Source organism: Lampris incognitus, chromosome 10 (assembly GCF_029633865.1).
Source record: "Lampris incognitus isolate fLamInc1 chromosome 10, fLamInc1.hap2, whole genome shotgun sequence".
Lineage (NCBI taxonomy): Eukaryota > Metazoa > Chordata > Actinopteri > Lampriformes > Lampridae > Lampris > Lampris incognitus.
This window is the reverse complement of record NC_079220.1, coordinates 52904224-52926293: the sequence shown is the minus strand read 5'-3', so window position 1 is coordinate 52926293 and position 22070 is coordinate 52904224. Positions and strand designations below refer to the sequence as shown.

Here is a 22070-nt window from a genome sequence, read left to right as displayed (position 1 = left end):
AGGGCTCTTGTCCAATCAGGTGTGTGTCTGCTTACCGCTGCGGTACCGCCCATTTTCACCCATATGCGGAAATCGAGATTGGCAACTTTTTAAGTTTTCATTTGGGGCGTTGTGTTGTCATTCCTCCCCCTCCTGAAAATCGGTTAACGCGATGTTGTCGGCACCGCTTTGTGGACTCGGCACCGTTATCGGCGGTTAACTTAGATGTGCTGTAGCCGCCTGAAGCTGCCAGGTGAAGCGGCTCAAGTAAACCATAACAAACCCAGTATTTACACGCGGAAGCGATCGCTCTCTTTTATCCCGGCTGTCTCTACGACACCGTCAACCTGGGTTTAAAAAAACAACGATTTCGGGTGGTTGCGCAGCACTTCTTCCCGATGACTAATTAGGGCCAACAGGGGTACCTTGTGGGCCGGTTAACATCTTCCAGCCATGACCACCGACAAACCCACGTCGCGTGCGCACGGCTCCGTGGGGGGGGCGAATGTCCCGCGACACCTGCCGGGTCTGGGGGTCAATCCTGCAGCGGTGGCTTACTCCGCCACCACCCTCGGAGCCGGCATGATGAACAGTATATTCAGCTTCTACTATGTCAAACTCTTCCTCAATAAGTACAAGATATCAGAGGGAGCTTTTCACCGGTCACAGGCGAGTATGAATGCAAGGAAGCACGCATGCCCACTATTCAGACACACCGCTGCCATTCTCGCATTTGTTGACGCCTGTGACGTCACGTCAGGGGTAAGTGATAGAAGTACGGATGCTCTGACTGACGGCATGCTCCGCACAGGTCGTGTACATGTTGTGGAACGCAGTGAACGACCCTCTCTTTGGCTACCTGCAAGATAACTCCCGTGTGCCATGCTGCTCCCAGCGCCGCCTCTCCATTCTGTACGGAGCTCCCCTGTACTCCCTAGCTTTCCTGCTTGCCTGGTTCCCGTGGCGTGCCTACACCCCGGATGACTGGCTGAGTGGCCTTCAGCTGATGGTGGCACTGTGCGCTTTTGATGGCATGCTGACCTTTGTGCTGCTGGCACAGTGTGCTCTCTTTGCTGAGATTTCCGGGCACCATCAGAGCCGTCTAAGACTCATCAAGTACAACCAGGTAAGGGTGTTTTATTGAGCGTGCTAAGGTATTGTGTGTCTGTTGTTAATTTTGGGGACTTGGGCATGTTTGACATTTAACCCCACTTGCTTTTCTTCCCGATAGTGGTTGGCAAAATCCTTTACCAAACATTACGTATTTCTCCTCTATTACACTATGCCTTTTATTTTGCAGGTGGCTTCTCTCATCGGTTCCTCCAGCGTGCTCTTCTGTGGCATCCTTTCCGGAAACATGGAGGACTTTGCAGCCTTCCAAGGGTTCACGGTGTTAATAGCTCTCCTGGCCTGTGGCTGCATGCTCTATACGGGCTTCCACGTCGAGAGCCGCTTTGATAACAAAGGATCTGCACTAACTTCATCTGGTTCTGGTGACCAGGCATCCAGCCATCCAGCGCTGTCCCTCTCCTCGATTAGATCATTGACATGGCAGATCCTGACCAACAAGGACTTTCAGCGCTTTGTGCTCATGAACTTCTTTCAGGTCTTCATGGTGGCTTTCTTCAATAACTTCACCATGATATTTGCTGAGCACCTAATTCCTCCAGATGTGCTACCGTCGCTGGCTAAGAGCTTCATGTATGGAGCTGGATTCATCTGTCCACAGGTACTGTGTTTCCCACAGCCTTGCTCTCATATTAAAAGGGTCAATGTCAAACTGTACTCATATAGCACATCTCAAAAAGCATCACAATGGCATTTACAAAGCGCAGAAGACTAAAAGGCAACAAAAAGGTTTGAGATAAAAATAGGAAACACAAAAGGAAAAAGGGGCATGAGTAAAAATGCAATAAAAGCTGCACAAATCAACAACACAAGTGTAAAACTGAGCGGTAAAACCACACAGTACTTGAATAAATGCTGTTGTAAAAAGGAATGATTTCAATATATTTTTAGCAGAAGCTACTGGATTGATAGGACATGGGATATTGGCACACAAGGGTCCAAATGTGACATTGTTCAACTCTGGTTGTGCATTTATTTGTTTATTGGGGATGCATTTGAAGAAATTGTGACTCCGCTTGTGGTTCAGCACGTTTCTCTCTCTCCCAGATGTTAGTGTTGTGTAGTCAGAACCTGCTTCATGGTCTTGGCTACTACAAGATCATCCTCTTCACTTTCTACGTGGAGACTGGAATGGCTGCAGTAATGCTGGCTCTGGGTCCTCACCACTACTACATCCTAGCATTTTTCCTCATCACTAACATGTAAGATCCTAAACTGTATAGAACTTGATTTCTTTTGGTAGTCAAATATATTACCATCTTATGCATCTGTATGATAGAAAGATTAGGATAGGACTAAACATTTCAGTTTTCAGTTTTTTTCTTTTTTACATCTACTAAAGGTATTTTCTCATGACAACTTAATGAAGCTCAGTATCGCAGATTTTTTGCTAAATCGTTGTATTCCTGTTTCTTATTTATCCTCTTCACAGGGTCATTATTCAGGCAGCCTTCAGTCTATTTAATCTGCCACTGGCTGACATCATCGATTCTGACTTGCAGAAATACAAGCGCAGGTAAATAAAACGACGTTATACAGGAATTTTCCATCATGCTTTATCAGTACACCGCATCTCTCTTTTTTTTTCTTTTTTTTTTATAGCCAGCAACCTCACAAGAATTTTAGCACTCATTAACATTGGCAGTGTTCATTTAAGTTCCACATCTGACAAGTTTGAGGGCAGCAGGCATTTAAGAAGAAATTACAGTGAAGGCCAGCACACGCCATCGCAGAAACAGCATGGCAAGTCAAACGACTTGAATCAAGTGCCATCTGCAGCACACATGGGAAGTGCCAGCTGTCACTTATGAAAATTGTTGTGTTTAGCCATGCTTGGAAAACCCTTTTTACCATAGAAAATGAGTTTGTTGGTGCGTCAATGCCAGGGAATAAAGCAGTGTTCTGAAAATTTGCAGCTCATCAAATAGACTTAAGGCTAGATGCCACCGGTGTGGAGGTTTTATATTGAAATGAATAAGAACACTTTTCTTGAATTGCATCAGCCGGCACAGCTGTGGGGTGGCCTTAACGTGCTTTTGTGGGCCGTGCGGGGTTACCATTAACATTTGCATGATCTATCAACGAATAAAATGTAGTCACTGAAGTGGCTTTTCCTTCTAGTCATTTGTAGAATCAGATGTTGGTAGATTGGAAATAGGATAACTCAGTAGGATTGCTTTTTTTTTTTCCCCCTCTGTAGCTCCCCTCTTTCCTCGATGGTCTTTGGAACAAACGCTTTGTTCACCAAGCCAGCTCAGTCGTTGGCTCCTATGCTAGTGGTTACCATCCTCAACCAGTTTGGCTATGAAGAACTGCAGGCGATAGGGAGGAGTTCAAATTCAAGGTAAAGATACACATCCACTTTACTGTGCGCTTCAGCCTGATCGCACCAATCTAACCGCTGTCGCTGTTCGGGTGGTGCTGAAGGAGTTAATGGGGAAAATCCCTGTCTGGGTTCACACACCAAGTTCATATGAGAGGAGTACGTCCATGATTCATAGGAGGTGATGATGAGTGGGTTGCTCCACCTAGTGTTGAACAAGAAACATTCATAGGCGCTCTGTGTACAATTTTGGCTTTCCTGAAGAATTTCATCATCATCATCATTACATTTCAAATGTCAGCTTGAATTGAAGAATTGTACAGATTCAAACAAAGTAAATGACTCAAAAATCAGTCAAATCATCTTATTTGCGAGTCAAATCAATGTGTTTCTGAAAGTGAACACAAACTAATGGAACTAACAACTACCATAACAATTTTTTGTAGTGTGATTGCCAGTAAAAACGAAAGTCAGAAAACGGATGTGTACTACAAATTATCGAACTCAAAACATTTGAGACTTATTTTAATAGCTGGAAAATGAAATGGTGCTTCAACATGGTCCTTTATTTTGAATTTGTAGTTGAAGTTTTTCTCCAAAGATATCGGCGACATATTATTTACACAGCCAGAATATATTTTTTTTTTTTTTGTTCAAGTTGAATTTGTATGTAAAATTCTCATCGGATGTAAGAGCTGAAAAAGACGGGGCACCAAGAATGATCAAAAGGTACATTTACCACAACAACAATTTTGCTCTGCAGAATTTATCAACTTGGGTGAGATCTGCATAAAGCACTCGAGTCTTCCAAACTGAGAGATAAATCCTTGAGGTTATTCAGGTGGGCTAATCTGCCGCAGAGTCGTTCACTCAGCACGCCATGTCATTTGACTCGCACCTTTTCTTTAGGTCTTTTTTTGTGTGAGGATTTTGTATTTTGTTCCTCATGCTTTCATAATCGCAACCTCCCCACACACACACACTCACACACTCTCCCACACCTCAGGATTACGTTTCAAAATAAGCTTGCGGCAGAAGGGGAAGCAGATTTCGATGTTGAAATCGTGACTCATAACCGTCCTTCTTCCTTGCAGCGCCCTGCAGAGCCTTCACGCAGCCATGTTCTACTTGGTGTGTCTGGTGCCCTTGTTTGTCTCGGCCGTTCAAGTCCTGGCCTGGAAACCTTTCTCCATTCGCAACAGTCACACTGTTGACACGAAGTATATCGACGGCTGATTCGCTGAACTTCCTGTTGGTATATCAAACAAGCCGGCGCCGGCTCGACTTGATGCGCGAATAGCTGCCCTCCCTTGGTGGAGTTGTAGGAGAGAGTTGTTTTTTTCATCACTGTTTCAAATCAACTTTTCCTTTCAGTTTGATTTTTGGGAAATAAGTTTCTTATGTTTGTAAAAGGGGGTATAATTGTATAATGAAGGGATGAAATGTATTGATTTTTTAAAAAAATTTTATTACCATAATATCTGAAGATTGTTCTGTGAGTCATAAAAAATTACAGAATCATTCTTTTCCATACTAGCTGAACTGTGATGAAAATGCTTCATACAAATGATGTTCTTCAACCAGCCGGTGCCTCTCATGAAGCAGTAAACCCAAAACAGCTCAGGTCACAGTTTAATGTGAAAACTGCAAGACTTCCAGAGAAACATTACCTCTGGTAAGTCCAAGATCGCTTCAAGTCACTTTTAAAGTTAACTTTATATATATATATATATTTTACATTTTAAGAGCAAGTCACTCCAACAGCATGCACTGGAAGTTAACATAAAACAAAGACATTTCTTTTTCCTTTGTAAGTATCTGAATATGTTGTGGGCTGCGTTGTGTGTGATGCTGATGTGCCTTTTTTCCTGTTGTGTCACCGACACATGGGTCAGATCACTCTGAATGAGGACATTTACTCACTGTCTACATTTCGCTCATTGCGTTACCAGTGTACAAACCCACCCACAGCATCTGTTTTGTACTTCTGATAGTTGATCGGCTGTTCATTCGGTGCTTTAGAGCCAAAGCAGCGTCCCGGGCTGGTGGAGTTTTACCCTCTCTGGGTGGCGTGAGGTTCAGCCTGGCGTCGTCCAGAGAGGACTGTTTAACTAACCCATGGTACTGAACCGCTTTATTATTACCACTGATGCCCTGCAGGGGTCTGCACTTGTTATCGGTCAGTAAGCTGCAGCTGTATTATGCATATTATGCATACTAGTTTTTCTCAATTCCAACAATTTTCCGTGCTTTAAACATGAAATCAAATGGCAGTTATCTATGAATCTCAAAAAGTGTGCCTCCTTGCTCGCCTGCAAGTGTTTTGAATTGTTAAGATTAAAAAAATGGCTTATTAATCGTCGTCGTTATTACTGTATTAGCTGTTTTTGATGTTGCCCAGATGGATATGAAGTGGAGCTGCTCTGTGTTTTGAGTAAAAAAAAATAAAAAAACAAAATATCGCCATCTATAGAGATCTTAATTCTCCAAAAGCTTGCCTGTTTTACCCCTAAAACAAAGGGGACCAGCTATCAACACGGGGATCGCCGGTTTGAATCCCCGCGTTACCTACGGCTTGCTCGGGCGTCCCTACAGACACAATTAATTGGCCGTGTCCGCGCGTGGGAAGCCGGATGTGGGTGTGTGTCCTGGTCGCTGCACTAGCGCCTCCTCTGGTCAGTCGGGGTGCCCGTTCGGGGGGGGGGGGGATAGCGTGATCCTCCCACGCGCTCCATCCCCCTGGCGAAACTCCTCACTGTCAGGTGAAAAGAAGCGGCTGGCGACTCCACATGTATGGGAGGAGGCATGTGGTAGTCTGCAGCCCTCCCCGGATCGGCAGAGGGGGTGGAGCAGCGACCGGGACGGCTCGGAGGAGGGGGGTAATTGGCCACGTACAATTGGGGAGAAAAAGGAGGGGACCCCCCCCCCCAAAAAAAAGGGGGGAAAGATGCATAAATTACAGAGCGATGTTTTCCTGAGCAGTCTGTGCTGCCTGCCCAGTGAAATGTGTGGGGTACCTCTGCCAGTAACTACCCCAGATCTCCTGCTCTCCGTTCTGCAGCAAGGTCCTCTCACGTGAAGTAACCCCAGGCTTTGCAGTTGATTCTTCTGGGGCCAGGGGGATGGAGGGAGGGGGGGGGTCTGTCGACGATTCTGATTCCGATTCCGACGTGGTCTGGTAATCCTGATCCACGACTAGAGGTTCTGATAGATGCCTTGAACAGACTGTTGGGACTGGAGACCGTCAGCCTGCAACAAGATTAAACGTTGCATGAAAACGATTTTAAGACGTCGCTTTCGAAGCGGGAAACAAAAGAAGCGGCACAGATTTGTAATAGAAGACATTGGATTTTTTTCCTTCCTTCCATCTGTTACGGCACTCTTACAAGAGCCAACCACAACGTGCTGCAATAGCGACAATAGGACGGTTTCCTCTTGCCTCTTACCTTGTTTGGAGAAGCTTCTTGTCTGTATAACTCTTGCAACACCGCACGAAACCGCCTTCTCTTTGAGTTTCTCTGCGACAGTGGGAGAAATCGTGTGGAAGAAGTGCAGTATAAACGTTTGTCTCCCTTTAACGTGACGCTCGATAAAGTTAGAAAAAGAAAAAAGACGGGCCTCTCACCTGCCCTTGTGGTTTGTGACTAAATATGTAGGAAATATGCACATAGCAAAGCAGTTTGTTTTGGGTTTTTTTTTTTTTTTTAAAGCAAAGCAGTTTTAACGTGTATATATGTTCTGCGGGGATCTCGGTTCCTCTTCCTTGTTTTTCCTCCCACGAGCTTTCCCCCAGTGAAGCAAACAAAACTGTCCAGATTTGAACCACCAACGACAAGTCAAATTCAGCAAATCGGGCCGCCGCGTACTAACCTGGGGAGAACGGGGTGCTTTTCTCCGGAAGCTGCACTCTCCTGTCTGAAGTGCAGAAGACAAGAGATTTCCTTTCTTTCTTTCTTTTTTCAGCCAAAGATGGATACACAGTGTTCGACACGATTTGATATATAGAATGAGAATATCACAAACACGGATGCAAAAAAAAAAAAAAAATCCGCAATGTTAACATGGGAAAGGGTACGAGTAATTTACCTTCTTATGATAAATGAATATCATCATCACCAGGCTGAAGATGAGCAAGAGAGCGAACAGTAACCAAAGCAGAATATGCCATATCATGTGCTGGTTCACTGGAAGCAAAGAGGAAACACTGTCACGTCTCACTCCGTGTCACGGGTTCGTCTCCCAAGAGTTCTCCTCAACATCGGACCTTGTGAAAGTTGGCTTACCCCTCACAACCAGCGTCGTGCCGAGCCCGATGGCTTGCGCCCCCGGTGACTGTGTCCCGTTGACAAATGCTGCACAGTGGTAGATCCCGCTGTCCTCCTCACCGAGCTCGTTGATCTGCAGCGACGACGTCTCCAGGATGTACTTCACGGCATCCGAGTGAATCTGGTGATGAGAGTGCTTTCTGAAAACAAACCACTGGTACTGGACAGGGCCCGGGCAACGTGAAGAGATGTTGCAGGGCAGAGAAACCGAGCGCCCCGACTGAACCGGCATGAGCTTCGTCGGCTCTTCTATGGAGAGACAGCTCCAAACCGTGTCTAAAACGAGTCGACAAGGACAGATGTTAGAGGCGTGACTGTGCACATATCGCAAATGCCACACAAAATGCTGCAACGCCTCTCATTCACTCAAGTTACAAGCGAACAGCAAGACGCGCAAGCAAAAGAAAGAAACTCTCCCTACCCGTTTGGAGATAACCGAGCAAGACGGAGAGCAAATATGACCGGCTCATTTCTGCGGCTGCAATGAGTGTGAATGAGCTCATGACCCGTTGCTCTTTAGATGGCTTACAAAACCCTGTGACGGTGGATTGCAACTTCCCTCGTCCCTCCTTCTCCCAAACCGCTTCTGTCATGCACTGCGCGACTGATATTGTGGCTCTGGGTGAGTACAGGTGTCAAGTATGTCCTGTCTTACTGGTCTCCCTGTTTATTTTCCTGAATCCTTTGCATAGGCGGGTTATGACGCGATGGGCCCCTGGGCACGGACGCGTAAAAGTGTAGCTGCCCCCACCGAAGGGCAGGTACACTGTACTTGCAGCCGACAGCACAACAACTAAATTCACCTGCACCTCAACAGGATTCACAGCGCACGTACACACAGCGCCGACGGCGTGTTAGCTAAGGCATACATTCACCTGCACTTTTACAGTTGCACTTTCGGGCTCCGTTATGGACATTAATGACTAAGCCCTTTAAAAAGTTTCATAACGGCGACTTCATGCAGAGGCTCTGGCTTAGCGGCCCCCTGAGCCCCTGGACCTGGCCCCGTTTGGTAATCCACCCATGGCGTGATGGTGTGATATTTATGTTGTCTGGTCTGGATAGGGGGGTGGTGCAGTGGTTAGCGCGGTCGCCTCACAGCAAGAAGGTCCTGGGTTCGAGCCGCGGGGTAGTCCAACCTCGGGGGTGGTCCCAGGTCGTCCTCTGTGTGGAGTTTGCATGTTCTCCCCGTGTCTGGGTGGGTTTCCTCCGGGGGCTCCGGTTTCCTCCCACAGTCCAAAGACGTGTAGGTCAGGTGACTCGGCCGTACTAAATTGTCCCTAGTTATGAGTGTGTGTGTGTGTGTGTGTGTGTGTGGGCCCTGTGATAGACTGGCGGCCTGTCCAGGGTGTCTCCCCGCCTGCCGCCCAGTGACTGCTGGGACAGGCTCCAGCATCCCATGACCCTAAGTAGGATAAGTGGCTTGGATGAATGAATGGTGTGGATAGGAAGTGTTAAACGCCACAACATATTTCCCTCCTCGGTTCTTATCGCAACCCTGGTTTGTGTCTATATGACCGTAGATCCTAATACCAAACACCACTAGGAAATATCCTCTGCTTCCTCCGTTTGATATTTGACAGTGATTCGTACCAGGCACCCCTGAACGTGTCTGCTGTCAAGTGAAGGACCTTGTCCCTGTAGCGCTGGCGTTGGTCTAACTCGGTCTTCCTTGTGTTGCCATGCTGAGTCCTTGCAAAGCCTCCTGACGGGGGACTGGACTTGTAGTTTTAAAGACGTTTTCAAAGTTCACTGTAGATAGTAGAAAAGTTAGCTACCTTGTTGAAATATGGAAATGTAATATTTATGTTAATTCAAACTTTGAAATATGTAACTAATGTTAATTGGGCGATACCTTGAGGGCGCCCTGCGGGGAGTGTCTGCCACCGCCTCAGACGGCTGATGAAAGGATGACAGAGGCTGCCGGGAGGAGGCGGCGCACGACTGAGACAGTGATGGGCAGTTGGGGGAGGATACTGCCTTTCATAAGGATATCCGTCAAGCTACCGGAGTCTCCACAGGAAGAAGAGGAGTGAAGAGGAGGGTTGACGCTCGCCTTGGCCGGTAGGAAACAGTCTGTTGCTCCTCTAGGTGGACACAGTTTTCTTCCCAGGAGGCTCCCGATGCATTGACACTAACTCGACATTTCCTCCCGGAGTGCCTGCGTGTGCTGTATTGTAAGGGGGGTGTTCTCTGGGGCGCTTCATATTCATGTTGTCTTTATCCACGTGCAGGTCCGGGGGCCGACTGTGTTGCCTCATGATGAGCAGCTGCTGCCCGCCAGCCGTCACGTAGCGGAGGGTGAGTTGCCATCATAGCAAATTCCTTTTGCGGAGAACAGGGATTGTCAAACTATGGGTTGTGACCCAGGGGGCCAGGTGGGTCACAGGATGTCCAAAATAACTACATGTTGTTTGCAGATACAAAAGGGGTGCTTATTCATTTATTTATTTAAATAAAAAAGAAGAGTGGGGGGGGTCTGTTTTATTAAACATTTTTATTCCATGTGAACGATCCAATTATTTAACAGTATTCCAAAATGTCACCAAAATAGTGTTGAACGGTGACATGCCTCGTCTGTTTCATTTGATCATTAGTCGGCCGTGGCTGGAGACTGACTGGGGGAATGTTGCACTGATGAACAATACAGAGAGGATTGTTATCATCTCTCTTTTTGACAGGTAATGAGATTTTTTTTTTTTAAATTTTGATCCATCCATCCATCCATTATCCAAACCACATATCCTGCTCTCAGGGTTGCGGGGATGCTGGAGCCTATCCCAGAAGTCACTGTGAATGAGTTTTTATTTTGATATACTATATATTGATCCCCGTGGGGGAATCCCTCCCTGCATTTAACCCATCCTCGCTGTGTAGCTAGGAGCAGTGGGCAGCCACCGTGCAGCACCCGGGGACCAACTCCAGTTCGTCTTGCCATGCCTCGGTCAGGGGCACAGACAGGAAAATCCACGTGGAGAACATGCAAACTCCACACAGAGGATGACCCCGGGGTTCGAACAATCCCGGGGTTCGAACCCAGGACCTTCTCGCTGTGAGGCGACGGCGCTAACCACTGGGCCAACGTGCCGCCCAATTTATTGCTGATTTCAATGCACAAAATATTTGGTGGGCCCTGGGCCAAAAAGTACTACCACAGGTGGGGCACAGCATGATAATGTTTGGGAACCTCTGGTGAAGAACACAACTCCTTCTCAAGACTCTTGACGGGCCCTGGGAGGATGTGTGTGTCTTCATCTGCGTGTATCTGCCGGTGTGGATCACCTCACAGTCTTGAGAGTGGGCAGGGCTGGCTTCGTGGTCTAGTCCTATACGCAGGGTCTCGTCATTATGTTCCATACAAGGGTACATGCTCTCCTCTGGATCGAAGGGCTAACTTGACAGGCTGGGAGCCGGTTCAGTGGATACGGTGGCATCCATCCCTATGGAGTTGTGTTTTGCTTGCCATAGACACAGAAATGAGAGAGAGGCTCTGGCGGTTAATCGATATCACAGTCAGGGAATTTCACACTCAGCAAAAGGCTAAAACCTACTTCGCAAACCGAATGAGTGAGCTAATCGCTGTGCATTTTAGAAAGCATTATGCAGGGGAAACCAGCCAGGCACTAAAGCTAGAATTTTAACCAATCAGGGTGGCAAATTGTTCCCAGACAGCCAAACAATTAATGAATCTTTTCAGAAACATCCTGAAGTTAGATTTATGGTTAAACCTTGGTGTGTTTTTAATTGTGTGCAATGCACTGAAACTGTTGTGTGCATAGGTGTTTGCCGGCATACGCTTGACTAGAGGGCAATATTGTGTTTACCAAACCAGATAACACAAGAATAGCCCAAGAATTCTGTCAACTTAAACAACTACAATAAGAAAAAGAACAGAGTGCACAAAAAAAATCCTCCGTGTGTATCCGTCCATCCATTATCCAAGCCGCTTATCCTGCTCTCAGGGTCGCGGGGATGCTGGAGCCTATCCCAGCAGTCATTGGGCGGCAGGCGGGGAGACACCCTGGACAGGCCGCCAGGCCATCACAGGGCCAGTATGCATACACTTTTTCTTTTGTTGTGTCTTTTTGTATATCGGGTCTGCTCCTTTGCCCCTATCTCTGTTTGGTTTCATGTTATGCTGTGTTGTCAGGTATCCTGCTCTGCTCAGCCAGTCAGTCATCACTGGTTACACACGTAGTTCGGCGGATAAGGTGAATGCACTGTTGAGATTTTGGAGGTGTGCACATCTGCAACACTGTGAGCCCGGGTCCCCCAGAAACCCCTTCTTTGTGCTGCTGTGTAGAGACATTTACTGGACATGTACCTACGCAGTAGCATGTCCCGGCCTTTATGCTCAGCTTGGAGCTGCTCCTTTGACAATTAGGAGACAATACAGTCAGGTTTTAGGCCAACATAATACTTAAATTAAACATTATGTCCAAGAAAAATAAATCTTGTGCTGTTGCTATTATATATATAAGTGATCTTAACATTACAGACGTATTCAGTGATGAATTTAAGAAGGAAAATGCAGACTATGATAGAATTATTGTTTTTTAATGTCATAGTCATTATATTTTACTTTTTATTATTTGCAACACTTTGTGTTGCTGAGCTCCCTGTATTTGTAATAAACAGAAATGTGATAAATGACCATGATACATTTTAATGAAAATCTGTATGGAGACGAAGTGGACAATTTAAGGCCAGGAAGGAAAAAAAGCTGTGGGAATATTAAGTCAAGTCAAATAAGATTTATTTAGATCACCCTAGAGCACGGTTTAGTCCCAGAGAGCTTTATAATCACAATTACATTCTGTACAATGCATTATGTTCATTCTAAGTGGAGAATTTATAGCATTTTGTTACCAGCTCTTTTTGGTCCTCTATTCCACCCTGGGCTTAGTTTTAGTTTTTTTAACTTTATTATTATTAATTATAAAAAAGCAAGTTCATGCCAAGTAAGCCTCTCATCTCTGCATGGAAGGAAATATTAGTTTTGAAACATTCGCTGACTTTTTAAACATCAGTGCTTTTTAGATTAAATATTTCTTAACGCTAGCAATGTTTGCCATTTCAAATACAAATGACCTTGGCTAGAGGAGTTATGAGATACAGTTTCATCAAAGAAGAAGCAATAAGTCCACATGGAGAATTTTGACAAATTGCTTGGAGTGCTATGAGGCCTGCACTGTAAATCATCGAAGCATAAAGAAAGTGAAACTGGGGGTCGAAAAGTGCATTTCTGCTGACGGACCTGAGAAACAGCAATTCATTTTTGTCCACTGTAGTGGACGTTACGTTTTTGCTCATATCTCTCATACTATACATGATGCCACTCTATTGAGTCCTGCTGTCCCTTAAAGAGGACAACTGGGGCTTTAAAATGACGTCACATGTAGGATGCGTGACCTCGCCAACGTGCCCATGCCTGTCTTTTCAAAATGCGGTAAGCGCATTTTATGGAAAAAGGAAAGGGAAGCATGATATTCATAAAGAAAACATTTTTATGTTATATTTCGATTGTTTGGAGTAAGTAAACGTCTTAGGAATATCGGAGTTAGTTTTCAGAGCTGAGCTTATTTATTTTCATTTGAAAAACGCTAATTTATCCTCCTCAAGAGAGTGCTCTAAGGTTGCCTCAGCCTACCCAGACCAGCAAAGGTCTGCATTGACAAACAAATGGTTCCCTTCACAGGCCAGTGTCCAGTGCATCAATATGTTCCCATGCTCAGGTACTACAGAATGTCCAGCCGCACCAAGAAGTGGACTGTTCGTACCATGCTCCACTTGACTGACGTAGCCATCACTAACTCATGGATTCAGTACCAACAAGACAGCCAGGCCTTGCAACGACCTGCAAAGAAAACCTCCCAATACCTGGAGTTCAAACTCGTCTTGGCTGAGGAACTGATATCTCAGGCACAGGCATGTCAACGAGATGAAACTGACTCAAGTGACGAAGAATTCTCTCCAGAAATGAAGAGGAGGAAGCCCGACCCAGATGAGAGCATAAGGAAATACGGTGCAATCCATTTGCCCCAAATGCTAAACATGCCAAATGCTTTCAGATGCAGAATGCCTGGATGCAAAAGCAAAACCTTTGTGAAGATGCATAAAGTGCAACATGTTCCTCCGTGTCTCCAAAAAGTCAGAATGCTTCATGAAATACCACCTAGAGTCAAACGTCTAATGAAAATGGTGAAGTTAATACATAAGAATGGAAAATCTGCATTTGCCATTTGTTTTGTTTGTGGTGGTGTATTTTACTGGATGATTCCGGTGGATCTTTCCATGTACATACTCAGCCTTTAAATGTTCCACGCTTGAGAACAATTAAATCATGTTGTCCACTATAGTGGAGATGTTGTAAAATTTGAATAAAATCAAGTTTAAAATTTTTTTCTTTACAATGTGTTTTTTTTACCACCCCAACACTTAATTTATGTAAAAAAAATAGAAATTAAAAAACATTGTGTTTCCTGGGTCTCAGGATATGGTCCACGCATGAATTAAACCTAATCAGTGGCATCCTGTTAAAACGTAACCTTTAAAGGCGCGTCCACGTCACAGCTCCGTCTTGCAAACTGCAGCACACGGACAGCACCGATTTAAAGCAAACTTATCCGAGAAAACGGACCGTGGCCTCTGGGTTATTTAGTTTGTTCACCAACCTGGTAGATGGTTCAAGGCTTGTGGCCTTTTTAACCCATACGTAGACAACTGAATCCTTTCCATTTGGATCCACGAGAGGAGGAGATGGGGGGGGGGGCAGCCGGGTGACGGCATGGGCTCCCCCATCTCCTCCTCTCGTGGATCCAAATAATAATAAAACGAACAGAACTGTGGAAAATCAAAGCTGGTAGTGAAAGTAAAGCAGATAGAAACGTAAAGAACAAGGGAACGGGGAAAAGCAGAGTCGATGCATTACGTATATGGGGTGTGCGGAATGAAACGGATTAAAGTCAAATAAAATCACGTGGGTAATACCGGTGGCAGCATTTGTAGCCTCTCGAGTGTCGAGCCTTCTCTCCGTCACTCCCTTCGCGTTGTGGGCGTATCCGCATCGCCGTCAATCAAGGTCCTCGTCCAATCCAATCCCCGATTGGCGTCGTGTCACGCCCCCTTCCACGTCGACCTGCGCTATCGCCATATTTCCAATCCGATTCATCGGGGTACCCTGCCCAGGTCCTCGCCATCAATCGGAAGATCGAGAACTCCGCGAAGTTGGGGGCTCTGTTCTGCAGTGTGGGAAGGGTACTCCGTATGACGGAGGACATCTAGTTTGCTTTGCTGGGTTTGTTTGTTTGTTTTTTACACCGCAACAATGAACATCTTCAGACTAACGGGGGACCTCTCTCATTTGGCTGCGATCATAATCCTGTTGCTCAAAATATGGAAAACCAGATCGTGCGCTGGTGAGTTTGTAAAACAAAAAAGAAGGAAATTGGCAGAGCGTCTAATGCCCTTAGTCACCGACTTAGCGGCTCTGTTAGCTCTTGCTGAAAAGGCTGCTTGCACGGCGTGGGGGTTCCCTAGGTTAGCTTATTAGCAACGTCGGCTAGTCTCAAACTAGGCTCTTGCTAACGTTAGCTTGATCGGTTTTCCATTCATTCATCTGAGCCGGTGGTTAACAGTTAGCCGTGCGGCGGTCGAAGAGCAACTCCGCTGCTCTTTCATTAGCATAATTATTGTTATTATCACTACTTAGAACGACACACAACGTGACACCATTAACCGAGGACACGCAAAGGACGTTGCGAGCGCCAATACTGTTACGGTCGTTTCTGAACCCATTAGCTAGCATGGAACGTTAACTTTTGTTAGCATTTTTGTAGCTAGCGTCGCCCATCGCTGTTACGCGGGGGGTTTAGCCGCAAACGACTGGGTATCTGGCGGAGGAGGAGGAGGAGGCTCCCGGGGTGACGCAGACGACGAGTTTGTGGTTGAGCTTCTCGCGCGTCCCCCAGCCACAGCCCCCCTAGTTTCAATGTAGGTGCTCGATTTCTTCGGTCTGGCTCGTGACGTGGCGTTCTGGAAAGAGCTACGGCAGTAGCCTAGCTAGCGTGCTACCTTCGGCAGGCTCTTCTTCCAGCCTCTGCTGGGTGGCCCGGTCCTGTGCCGCCGCCTTAGCGGTATCAGCTGGCTTTGAAATGAATCGAACATGGAAACGCGAACAAATCGCAAAATAAACTTGTGTTGCTCCTGAGGAGGGGGGGCGTGTGCGCATGCGCATTGTTTTCTCGTTAAACAGAAGCTCAAAGACGAACAAATGTGACGTTTTTATCTGATCACGTTATAATTGGAGATGTCGCCGTTAAGCGTAGAGAGGCGCTATGGTTAATTCGCGGCTCTGCCTGCACAGACCCGCCCCCCTGAGCAAATCAATACGACGGGCGTTTGATTTTCGGGAGGGGGGGGGGGCGCCCGAAATCACCATAGCAACTGCAAAATAACAACAGCGCCACTGCATGGCGCTTTGCTGCACTACAGAGCACATTGATGCTCTCTTTAACAAAAAGCCTTTTACAAGTTGTTGTTGTTGTTGAATATTCCATCCAGGGTCTGTTGTGGTATTGTGGAGTTGCAAAACTCAGCATCTTCCCTGAAATCATTCGAGCTGGGACCGTGTCCAGTTTTACCACGTTTGGCATATTCTCGCCGAGGTCATCCGGGGGCTGCTTCCTTTGGTTCCGATCCGGTCAGCAGCAGGAGCGAGCAGCTGTTGAAGCTGAGCTCAGGGAGGCCGGTGTTGCTGGTTTTGGGGCCACGGCACCAATGGGGTGCTCCAGCGGGAGGCTGGCGGTGTGTAGCGTCAAGAGAGGTGGAGGGCGGCGGCGTCCGGGTAGCGTAGCGGTCTATTCCGCTGCCTACCGACACGGGGATGCCGGTTCGAATTCCCGTGTTGTCTCCGGCTTGGCCGAGCATCCCTACAAACACTATCGACTCTGTGCATAACTGTAGTCCACTGACTTCCGGTTTCTACTGCAGCGGTCATACCAGTTTCCCGTTTGTCACTGTCTGCTGTTGACAATGGCATATTTTTCACGATGCCTGCCAAGCTTTACCGTGGATAAATGTCAACGGCATGCACGGAATTGTCGACAGACCTTCCCCCGCACCTACCAGCAAACGGGCGAAAAGTTTCAAGTTGTACATATCGAATTGTGTCCACAATTCCTCATCCTCATACTTGAAAACAACTTGAAACTTTTCACCCGTTTGCTGGTAGGTGCGGGGGAAGGTTTGTCGACAATTCCGTGCATGCCGTTGACATTTGTCCATGGTAAGCCTTGCAGGCATGGTGAAAAATATGCCATTGTCATTAGCACACAGCAACAAACGGGAAAACTGGTATGACCGCTGCAGTAGAAACCGGAAGTCCGTGGACTACAGTTACGCACAGAGTCAATTGGTTGTGTCTTCGGGTGGGAAGCCGGATGTGGGTATGTGTCCTGGTTGCCACACTAGCGTCCCCTCTGGTCAGTCGGGGCACCTGTTCAGGGGGGAGTGGGAACTGGGGGGAATAGCGAGATCCTCCCATGCGCTGTGTCCCCTTGGCGAAACTCCGCAGTCAGGTGAAAAGAAGCGGCTGGCGACTCCAAATGTATCGGAGGAGACATGGTAGTCTGCAGCCCTCCCTGGATTGGCAGAGGGGGTGGAGCAGCAACCGGGACGATTTGGAAGAGTGGGGTAATTGATCAAGTACAATTAAGGAGAAAAGAGGGGAAAAAAATCCCCCAAAAAAAGAGAGGTGGGGTGCTCACAGGCTGGAGGCAGCACTTGTGGCATAGAGAGAGGATGCTGATGTGCTGGTTGAGATAGGCTTTTTTTTTTTTAGCTAACTTCTGATGTCCATTTTGTTAGCCTGATTGCAGTCATATCGATGAAGTGGCGGTGTAGCCTTTTTCCGTTCCTACACTGTTAGCTAATGCCACCCGCCAGCTTAATTCAAAACTCAAGTCAAAACTCAAGTCAAGTGATGCGACACTGTGACAAGTCAAAATGACATCAATCACAAATAGGTTTATATATATATATATAAGGGGGTGTCAGCGGGCAAGGAGTTCAGATGAGTGGACACAGCCTGGTCTGGACCCCCCCCACACTGGCAATGGCTCAGCAACATATTTTGTGAGGGCATTTCTGTATTTGGTAGTCTTTCCCAGTGGGTCGAACAGTATTTTGACCGAGGAACGGAAGAGATAAACAGTGTAAGGTTTGGTAGGAGATTAAAAAATGCATCCCAGGGGATTTGGTCATAGGCTACAAAATTTGTTTTCCAGCAAAGCCACCTGTATTTATATGCAAGACGGCATTGCAGTCCACCATTATTTAGAGTTATGTTTTTTGTTTTTAAGGTATATCTGGAAAGAGCCAGATCCTGTTTGCTTTCGTGTTCACCACTCGCTACTTGGATCTCCTCACCTCCTTTATCTCCCTCTACAACACCTGCATGAAGGTAAGAAACTTTGACCAGTTGACCAGTCTTGTACTTGCATCTTACTTCTACTAAGCCTTGTTGACGTTTTACCATGATGTTTACCATGAGTGAAAAAGTGATACGATGAATGCACTCCCTATTCTGCACTGTCATCAGGTGATCTACATTGGTTGTGCATATGCCACGGTGTATCTGATCTATGTCAAGTTCAAGGCCACCTATGATGGCAACCACGACAGCTTTCGAGTCGAGTTCCTGGTTGTTCCTGTAGGAGGTCTCTCTGTTCTCATCAACCATGACTTTTCTCTTCTTGAGGTGGGTTCTTTTCACTCTAAGAAGGGAGTAATCTTGCTGTCAGAGAAATTGTCAGATGCTTCATTGGTAGGAGCTAAACATTACAAAAATAGGCCCTTTTAGATAAAAATTGCACTTTGTATACTTATTCTTATTGTCTATTCATTAGATCCTTTGGACATTCTCCATTTATTTGGAGTCGGTGGCAATCCTGCCCCAGCTCTTCTTGATCAGCAAGACGGGAGAGGCTGAGACAATCACCACCCACTACCTGTTCTGCCTGGGGCTGTATCGGGCACTCTATCTCTTCAACTGGATCTGGCGCTTCTATTTTGAGGGCTTCTTTGACATGATAGCCATTGTGGCCGGTGTGGTCCAGACTGTCCTCTACTGTGACTTTTTCTACCTTTATGTCACCAAAGGTCAGTTCCTTTTCATCCCTTCCCCTTCCTTCATTTGCTCTATTCAGGCCTCATAGTGAAAATTCATCTAATGTTATTGCAAAATTACACTTTAATTGGTTTATCTTTTGTCCCCGAGATTTAATAATGCAGAATGAGTTTTATTTAGAACCACACTGAGGGCCCATTTTAACAAGATTGCCAGAAAAATCCTCACATTTAATAATGATGAAAATTAATTATGTGGCAATGATTATTAGTGGGCTAGCTGCAAGCACATTTATGCACATTGGTCATTATTCCCTAAATAATCTCTAAAAACTTTGGACTTTTAATTTGTCATAGCAAGTTTGTTTAAACTTTAAAACATTCACGCATGTAAGATGTGTGGATTATTTCAACTGCATTATTTGGAAATGATTGACTAAGTGTTTTTTTTCCTGTGTTTGCATTGTTGCACAATTTGCTACCACTCAACCATCTAGCAACCTCTTGGTAACCAGCTCACCAGTGCTTTGGCTAGCCCACACATTTCCTCCAGTAAATATAATTCCAAGTAGAGTTCTAATACAGTTTGGATTTGAATTCCAAATTGTGATTTATTATGTTCTCTAATTCAGATGTAACAAGACAAAACTATGTCACATATCTTGTAAATACCCCATTGAATTATACTTTTTGGAATAAAGTCATGAATCATTTGCTAGGTAGATGTCCATATCTTAAATAGTTCTAGCAGGCTTTCAGTATTTTCCTACTTCATTTCACGCCTTGAAGTGAAGGAAAAATAACTAATTTTGTTGTGTTTAAGTGTAATAACAATGGCATCATATATGAATATGATACTGTCTTAACGTCCATGCCTTCCACTCCCCACTGCATACCAACACTTAATACAACCCAGTCAGCACAAGTATGAGCAGTGTACTTTAGTGTTAACTGTCTCTCATCTTTGCCCCGTGACTCCTCAGTGTTGAAAGGCAAGAAGCTGAGCCTGCCAGCATAAGAACTACATAGGAGACCGCAACTCCTAGCAGACTCAGGGCACATGGAGATGACATCATGGAATCCCGCCAAGCCAGCAGAGGATGCCTGAGACAGAGAGCCAGTGGAGGGGGAAAAACACTAGTCTTCTTGATGATTATTGATGGAACTGGTAAATGCCAACAAACTCCAGAGCTGAACAAAGATCATCCCAAGGCAACACAGTCTTTGGATCTCTATGTTCAGTATCTCGCCTTAACACCCTTTTGTCATTGTATGTTCAAACATGAGAAATGCTTTTCTTTATTTTTTTCTACAAGTGAGGTGTATACTTTTTTTTTATACAATGAAACATACATTGTCACAAACAGGGTTAACTCCCAGAAAAGTAACTTTTTGAACTTGGTTATGAAATGCACAGATGTACAGTCTTATAAAAAAAAAGATTAAGATAAAGATTAATGTATCTGAGTGCCTAATAAGGAGTTATGTCCATTTTTTTTTTTACTATAGCTTTGGATTTTTTCCCTCTTGTTTTAAGTGTTTTCATTTTTTTTTTGCCATTACTATCTATAGCATTTTTCCCCCTCTTGAAACCATTCTAAGAGGCCCACAGTACAAGGAAGGAGTTTCATTCCAAAGCACTTACTGTCCATTTTGTTAAAATGTTGTTTCCTGAATCAAAGAAACGTTTCATCACTCATCAAAGTGACCTCCTCAGTCTCAATGAGCATGCATGAAGATGTTTCCTGAAATTGATCAGTTACTGTTTCAGACGCAAGACTTCATTGTCATGCAAGGTATTGAAATAACTTGTTACTTTAAGGTTAAAACTTAACGTGCTTTGGTTTGATGCCAGCAATCATACTGTCAAGAGGAAGGAGCTGTTTTCTTTAAAAGGGTTGATCTCTCATTTTGGAATGAAACTCTTCGTCTACACAAATCTTACCCCATATTTTCCCTTGGTATACGGAATGAAAGTGACCAAAATACTTGTAATTGGTTTGCAGCAACATGACTTTGATATAATTTTTGGATATGCTACATCTGTGCGGATGTAGTTAAAGAGCACAAACTTAACTTTCCACAATCAAACCACAGCATAAAAGTTGACTATGAGCTGTCATGAAGATCTTCCAGTTGTGATCCCAGTCAAATTATACATGTTGAAATTATAGTGAAAAAAATAGAAATTACTCAATGATCAATACGCATCCCATACTATAACAAGAACTCGACCGTTGTTACAATGTCTCTGGGTACTGAGCGTGACCATACTTTAGCACCAGAACTGTTGCATTTCATTGAATATATCACTTAAGTGGAAACCGTTGACTGGATTTGCCTTTGTGCAGTTCGTCGTTGAAGATTTTTATCATGGTTTTCTTCTCGGTTTGGAGACAAGGCCTCTTAATTATTTCCCATATACTTACGTCAACCAAATTTTTTCATTTCAACTTTTATGTATATATATTTTTTTTTTTTTTGCATGATATCACCTCCATTAAAAAAATTTTATGAAAATATTTTGACTGAATTTCTAATTTAGGAATACGTAAAGCGTCATTAAGTTTCTGGTAAACATGAAGTTTATTTGCATGTAGTGCTGAACGCAATGCAGTCAAAATGAAAAATGGGAAATGCAACTTTGACGATTTGGTATTTTATCAAAAGAAATGTGCAAAATGTCTGCATAAAGTATATATTGCAGATGCAAACTAAAATATGCAGACTTAATGTTACACTTTGCATTTAGGGTTTTCAGTACATTGTTTTGGTACATTCAGTAAAGAGTCAGTAGTAAAGTGCTTGAAATGAGCCCCTCCAAAATAGGCACTGGTATATCGTTCATGTATTCAAGCTCTCCACATATACATTATTTTAAGATAAGAAAATGGACTTTTCAGTAATGTCATCAATAATTAATAGTCAAAATGAGGCAAAACCTTGGGGCTCTATTTTGTTATGGCGTTGTGCGATTGAGACACAAACATAAAATACTTTTTTCTTAATATGTAAATCCCTCAGGTTTTGATGCTAACAAGGCAAATGGAAATTTCATTTTTAACCCTTTCAGCATTTGATGGACATGAGCAGCCAGAAAGGTTGACATGCAGTAAGACAATCCTCCATGAGTGGTCCAAATTTTGTCCCTCGTAGCTGCAGATGGCTCTTTTTGTCTGGTGGAAGTG

The 22070-nt window shown here is 44.9% G+C and overlaps 3 protein-coding genes and 1 long non-coding RNA gene across 4 annotated transcripts; 3 read left to right on the top strand and 1 right to left on the bottom strand.

Moving 5' to 3' along the window:
- Positions 1-15: 15 nt before the first annotated feature.
- mfsd13al (major facilitator superfamily domain containing 13a-like) lies at positions 16-6096 on the top strand. Its single transcript, XM_056288255.1, has 7 exons — positions 16-648; positions 791-1105; positions 1280-1708; positions 2155-2309; positions 2540-2623; positions 3308-3451; positions 4525-6096. The coding sequence occupies exons 1-7, from the start codon at positions 433-435 to the stop codon at positions 4664-4666; spliced, it is 1485 nt and encodes a 494-aa protein (XP_056144230.1). The 5' UTR covers positions 16-432; the 3' UTR covers positions 4667-6096.
- A 529-nt stretch (positions 6097-6625) lies between these two features.
- Positions 6626-8225, bottom strand: si:ch211-139g16.8 (uncharacterized). Its single transcript, XM_056288457.1, has 4 exons — positions 8177-8225; positions 7714-8031; positions 7517-7614; positions 6626-6679 (listed from the first exon to the last, which is right to left on the bottom strand). Exons 1-4 carry the CDS (start codon positions 8223-8225, stop codon positions 6626-6628), a joined length of 519 nt encoding a protein of 172 aa, XP_056144432.1.
- Positions 8226-9478: 1253 nt separating this feature from the next.
- Positions 9479-10437, top strand: LOC130118942 (uncharacterized). The gene is made up of 3 exons (XR_008810805.1): positions 9479-9819; positions 9990-10056; positions 10353-10437. It is a non-coding gene; the product is annotated as an uncharacterized LOC130118942 (long non-coding RNA).
- A 4476-nt stretch (positions 10438-14913) lies between these two features.
- LOC130119158 (ER lumen protein-retaining receptor 2-like) lies at positions 14914-22050 on the top strand. Its single transcript, XM_056287582.1, has 5 exons — positions 14914-15173; positions 18117-18217; positions 18356-18514; positions 18663-18915; positions 19866-22050. Exons 1-5 carry the CDS (start codon positions 15083-15085, stop codon positions 19898-19900), a joined length of 639 nt encoding a protein of 212 aa, XP_056143557.1. The 5' UTR covers positions 14914-15082; the 3' UTR covers positions 19901-22050.
- The last annotated feature ends 20 nt before the right edge of the window (positions 22051-22070 follow it).

What these genes read in the sequence shown, in the direction of transcription:
- si:ch211-139g16.8 (XM_056288457.1), bottom strand. Translation starts at nt 8,225, where the DNA reads ATGAGCCGGTCATATTTGCTCTCCGTCTTGCTCGGTTATCTCCAAACG. An exon ending in GCTCGGTTATCTCCAAACGG is followed by an intron (nt 8,032 to 8,176) that starts GTAGGGAGAGTT and finishes GACTCGTTTTAG; the next exon opens with ACACGGTTTGGAGCTGTCTC. An exon ending in TATTCATTTATCATAAGAAG is followed by an intron (nt 6,680 to 7,516) that starts GTAAATTACTCG and finishes ATCTTGTTGCAG; the next exon opens with GCTGACGGTCTCCAGTCCCA.
- LOC130119158 (XM_056287582.1), top strand. Translation starts at nt 15,083, where the DNA reads ATGAACATCTTCAGACTAACGGGGGACCTCTCTCATTTGGCTGCGATC. An exon ending in ATGACTTTTCTCTTCTTGAG is followed by an intron (nt 18,515 to 18,662) that starts GTGGGTTCTTTT and finishes TCTATTCATTAG; the next exon opens with ATCCTTTGGACATTCTCCAT. An exon ending in CTACCTTTATGTCACCAAAG is followed by an intron (nt 18,916 to 19,865) that starts GTCAGTTCCTTT and finishes GTGACTCCTCAG; the next exon opens with TGTTGAAAGGCAAGAAGCTG.
- mfsd13al (XM_056288255.1), top strand. Translation starts at nt 433, where the DNA reads ATGACCACCGACAAACCCACGTCGCGTGCGCACGGCTCCGTGGGGGGG. An exon ending in GACTCATCAAGTACAACCAG is followed by an intron (nt 1,106 to 1,279) that starts GTAAGGGTGTTT and finishes TTTATTTTGCAG; the next exon opens with GTGGCTTCTCTCATCGGTTC. An exon ending in CTGGATTCATCTGTCCACAG is followed by an intron (nt 1,709 to 2,154) that starts GTACTGTGTTTC and finishes TCTCTCTCCCAG; the next exon opens with ATGTTAGTGTTGTGTAGTCA.